Source organism: Alosa alosa, chromosome 11, assembly GCF_017589495.1.
Source record: "Alosa alosa isolate M-15738 ecotype Scorff River chromosome 11, AALO_Geno_1.1, whole genome shotgun sequence".
Taxonomy (NCBI): domain Eukaryota; kingdom Metazoa; phylum Chordata; class Actinopteri; order Clupeiformes; family Clupeidae; genus Alosa; species Alosa alosa.
In genome coordinates, this window is record NC_063199.1 from 14,902,926 (window position 1) to 14,907,925 (window position 5,000).

A 5,000-nucleotide genomic window follows, 5' to 3' on the forward strand; every position below is an offset into this window, starting at 1 on the left:
CATACTGGTCTCAGGAAAACCTCTGATAACCATGTTCCAGAGGGTCTGTAAACAGTTCTGGTGTTGATGCAGTGCCATCTGAGGTCCAAAAGACCACAGCCATCCAATTTGTTTTTCAGCTCTTTCCCTTGTTTGCAAAGAATTCTCTGAATGTTTTAATATTGTGTCCTGTAGATGACGAACTCCCCAAATACTTCCCAATTTCATCTTAAGATGAACTTAAGATGTTCAGAAGTTGAATGAGATAGAATGTGAAGACATTGTTTACATGTGATTAAAGACATTCTGATTTATTGTTATTTTCCTTACATTTTCAGGAATAACGTAAAGCACAGTTTTAAGAGATTGATTTATTCTTGCATTTTGCACAAGGAAAGAAAGTCAGTTTGAGATCCTATAGTATTTCAGTATAATTCAGTCTTCCTTTGTTGAATAGGCTATATCATGTGTGTTTGTGCCAAACTGTGAGCCCTGAATCGTGTATCAAACCAAACCTGAGTTACACCCTTTAATTCATAAATAGTTTTCATTGATAACTTTTGTTTGCTTGTTGGTCTAAGGGTTCCTCGTCTCCATACAAAATGCAGAGTAGAACACTGGCTTTATCAATTTACCTGTACAGACACAATCATGTTTTCCACACACCTCCTTAGAAAGCACAACCATTCTTAAGAGTAGATTATCTAATGGAAGGTTCTCATATAAAGTATTTCTTGGGCAGAAAAGGAAAGTATTACCATATAATGTTTTTGATGTATTTTAATTTTCAACACAGAATCAAATCTGTAACAGCATGGTAGACAGCAGAAATGGAAGAGATGTCTGAACTTCTGACAGACGAGGATCAAGCGGAGACGAGGGGAAAAAAAAGTATCAATACAAAGCAGTAGAGCTCTTTAAATAATCATAATTACAGAAGAAATGACACGTACGGTAAGAGCAACACATACTTGTCAAACAAAATGTAAAAATATGTAGATAAAATAAATTAAATTAAATTTTGTACACAAGAAAAGTAATAATAATAATAATAATAATAATAATAATAATAATAATAATAATAATAATAACAGAGGAAAGAACCAGCAAATCTACTGAAGTTGTAACTTCATTTGAAGAGACACACTGGGGCTAGCCAGGGCTGTGTACAGCAACCCCGAGGATCTGATCTCTTATTGCCACCTGAAAAAATAAACAGCGGTTTAGAAGGGGGTACTCTGTGAAAGATATGAAGAGAACAGTACAAACCGTTCCCTCTCTAAAAAATATGAGTAACCCAACGAACTTAACAGGACACACACACACACAGCATGTGAGTCAGAATGTGGCTGGAGTGGCTTGAATTGGGAATTGCTTTGAGAGCAGCTCACCATGGTAAATCCTGAAGTTAATCAGCAAGCGTCGGACTTGCTTTGAAGCACACAAGTAAGGGTTTAAAAAAATAAAATAATAAAACACATTCAATCTTTTAATAAATCCCGCAGTGAGGGAAAAGTCAAGGGCGTCTCATCTCGTCTCTTGGGCAGGTGTCCCCCTGATGGCAGCTGCTCTGAGATTTGGGTGTAAGTAATTGGGAGAACAAGCCTGGAGGTATTCACACCAGTGAGCTATAATAACCACCCTCCCTCTGCAAGCGCTTGAGTACTCGTACACAAAATGAGGAATTCTCCTTTTATCGTGGAACCACCACAGCAGAATGTCCCCCAGTGTGTGTGGTCTGGCACAAACTCTACCTCCCACCAGGGATATTGATTCTTATGTCAGGGCAAAACAAACATCACTTCAAATTGATTTTGTTATCTTTTTCCTCCAATATGCAATCAGTTCAGGTGAGCTCTACAGATGGTTTGTAGGGAATCATAATGTTAAGTCAATAATTGATGTCATTAAGCATCCATGAATATTATTACTCAGTCAAATCAATCATTTAAAAAGAAAAATAATAAAAAAAAAAAAAGTCCTGTTTTTTCAGGACTGAGAAACAAAATTCTTTGGAGTAGGGGTAAAAGAGAAAAAAATAGAAATGTGGATTTCTAAAGGCTAGAGCCTGCAATAGAAATGTGGATTTCTAAAGGCTAGAGCCTGCAATGGCAAACAGTTAGGAATGCTCTTGCAGAGCATACATCTCTACACGTCTTAAAAGCATCATAAATAATCAGCACAGTAAATAAACATTAAATACATTTACTGACCCGGTCCTTCCCTCCTCAAACCCCCCTCAGCTGATTCAGAGTCTTATGATGGTTTAAAACAGACACACAAGAAGAAAGCGATGGTGAATGCATGATTGTGAAGTGATTCTGGTGGAATAGAATACCAAAAAACAAAGAAAAAAGAAGTATAAAAGGTATATATCATAAAGGGACAACACATCGATCTGTGAAGAAAAAACAAACATCTTCACCAGGGGGAAAAGTGTAAATGAAGTTGCCCTCAGGATAGGACAGCGTCTTACGTTTTGTGTGTTTTTATCTTAATATATATATTCATATTTATATATATATATATATATATATATATATACAAAAGTAAAACTGAAAATATATTTCTCTTCTCTGTACACAGTATTGTTTTTTTCCCTCCTTTTTGTCTCTCCTGTTTGTCCTCCTCTTCTTTTATACAAAATGGCGTTTAGTTTCTCTTCAGTCTCCTTTTCGCTCTTCAACTTCCTAACCTTTTATTCCTCGGTTGAAAACAACTTCTTGTCCAAGGTTCACCACACACTCACACCCACACACTCACACACAGACACGCACACACAGACACGCACACACAGACACGCACACACACTCTCGCTCTCAGTGCTTTCCTCTGTCCACTGCAGGCTAGTCTATGTGGGGGGAGGGGAGGGGTCTGTGTATGGTGCTGGGGGGGGGGGTCAGTCCAGTGAGATGACATCTGGGATGGCGCCATAGATTACCGCCGCTGCTGCGTCCGAGTTGGCCCGGGCAATTGCGGCGGACGACGACGTACTGTGGCTGTGGCTACTGCTCTCCCTCAGCCCGCCGGGCGACACTAGGCTGCTGCTGCTGCTGCTGCTCGTGCTGCTTCCATTGGTCACAGCCACCCCTAAGCCCGCCCCTGCAGCCGTGGCCACCGCGCCTGATTGGTCAAGGAACAGCTGTGAGGAGGTGTAGGGCAGGAAGCGGCTCATAAGCAGCTCGTGCTCCTCTGGAGAGGTAGCAGAGGCGGACGCTGCAGCCGCAGCAGCCATCACCATGTTATAATGCTGCAGAGAGAGAGAGAGAGAGAGACATCACAATGTTATAATGCTGCAGAGAGAGAGAGAAAAGGAGAGAGAGAGAGATGGAGAAGGAGAGAGAGAGGAGAGAGGGGGAGAGAGAGACAGAGAGAGAAGGGATGAACAGGAGAGAGAGAGAGAGAGAGAGAGAGAGAAGGGATGAACAAAGAGAGAGAGAGATAAAAAGAAAGAAAAAGTCATATGGGAGAGAGAGAAGGCAGAGAGAGAAGGAAAAGGAGGAAAAGAGAGAATCGTGGAAGTAAGAAAGAAAGAAAGAAAGAAAGAAAGAAAGAAAGAGAGTGAGACAGACTGAAAGAGTTAGGTTTGGTTTCCAGTTATAGTCTACAGTACTGATTACAGATCAACATCTTGGCAGGAAAGCGTGTGATGACAGCCTGAAAGCTTTCTGTTGCCATGTATAAGTGACAATGCCATGGGAGCCACTTAGGAGTAGAGCTAATGACAGGCTCACGTTACAGGGCACATGGACATACAGGTCGTGTCTCCATGTCCATGTGTCCACTTCTGGTTTCCTTCCTTTCAGCTTCCAATTTATTTATTTGTTTGTTTGTTTTATTTCATTGAGCTGATGCTCTCCCTCTGCTACAGAGGACTCAACAAGGCTGTGTGCAATACTGCCCCCTGCAGGCTGTGACAGTGGCACCTCTGCTTACCTGATTGTCATTCTGTAAGAAGGAGTGAAAGAAGTTCAGATCTGGAGGCAAGGAGATAAAAGAGTGCAATCAGACACAGCAGACGAACACAACATTTCAGACATTTCACAGAGGTCACTCGAGGACCAACAGTCTAAAGCAGCTTAGCATGCCTAAAAGGAACCTTCTTATCCCAAGATGTCTGACGTCTGACAATTTAATATCAGTCATTAAGAGCACTCATTCAGCATGTCCTCTGTAGCCCCTTACACATAGCGCTTGACCAATCACAGAACCATATTCTCAGCTTCATCCAGAGGTTCCAGAGCACTCTGGGGTAGGGGTTAATAATAAATTCTGGAACTACTACTGAAGAAAAGGTTCCTGAGACCAAACCCATTTAGAAATGTGTGCCTCTTGAGGAAGCCTGACGAAGTTCCTGAGACCAAACCCATTTAAAAATGTGTGCCTCCTGAGGAAGTCTGACGAAGTTCCTGAGACCAAACCCATTTAGAAACGTGTGCCTCCTGAGGAAGCCTGACAAAGTTCCTGAGACCAAACCCATTTAGAAACGTGTGCCTCTTGAGGAAGCCTGACGAAGCTTCAGTGGCGCTGGACGATACAGGACTTTAGATGACTAAATCAGGAACAGATGGTCATGGGCAAGAAGGGTCCTGCTAGTCATGGAGTAGAAATATGAGCTCACACCATTAGAACTGCATGAGCTATCAGAGATGGATTTAAAGTACATGGTTTAGTAACAAACCTGAATAAGTTAACCCTGAGGAAACGGTAAACCTCCTAATAGACAACCCCTTTGGCTTAATTTTCCTAACAAAAGGTTTGAGGTTTACGGCTTACTGTGTGTAAACTTACGCAGGTTTGTCACAGAACCACGTACCTGAAATATCTTTCAGATCTTCAGGAGATTCTCATCAATCAGAATACCACATGAATACCAAATGCTTTTGTTTAAATTTCGATTGAGTCATCAGAACAGATTGTTTGTCTGTGTCCTTGTAGCCAAGTGAGCATGATGAACTCATTTCCAGACTAATGAGAATGTCGGCCAAGTCATTTCTGGAATGTTTTGAAAGCTACACAGT

General features: G+C 41.4%; 1 protein-coding gene across 6 annotated transcripts in view; it reads right to left on the reverse strand.

The window, feature by feature from the left end:
* Positions 1 to 744: 744 nt before the first annotated feature.
* The window catches only part of pias1b (protein inhibitor of activated STAT, 1b), a 38,329-nt gene continuing 34,073 nt past the window's right edge, over positions 745 to 5,000 (reverse strand). For all 6 annotated transcript variants that reach the window (XM_048256268.1, XM_048256267.1, XM_048256272.1 and 3 more), the window contains exons 13-14: positions 3,916 to 3,956; positions 745 to 3,229 (exon numbers count right to left, since the gene is read on the reverse strand). In XM_048256268.1, coding sequence (XP_048112225.1) covers positions 2,879 to 3,229; positions 3,916 to 3,956 — 392 coding nt within the window. In that variant the 3' untranslated portion in view covers positions 745 to 2,878. The remainder of the gene's footprint in view (positions 3,230 to 3,915; positions 3,957 to 5,000) is intronic.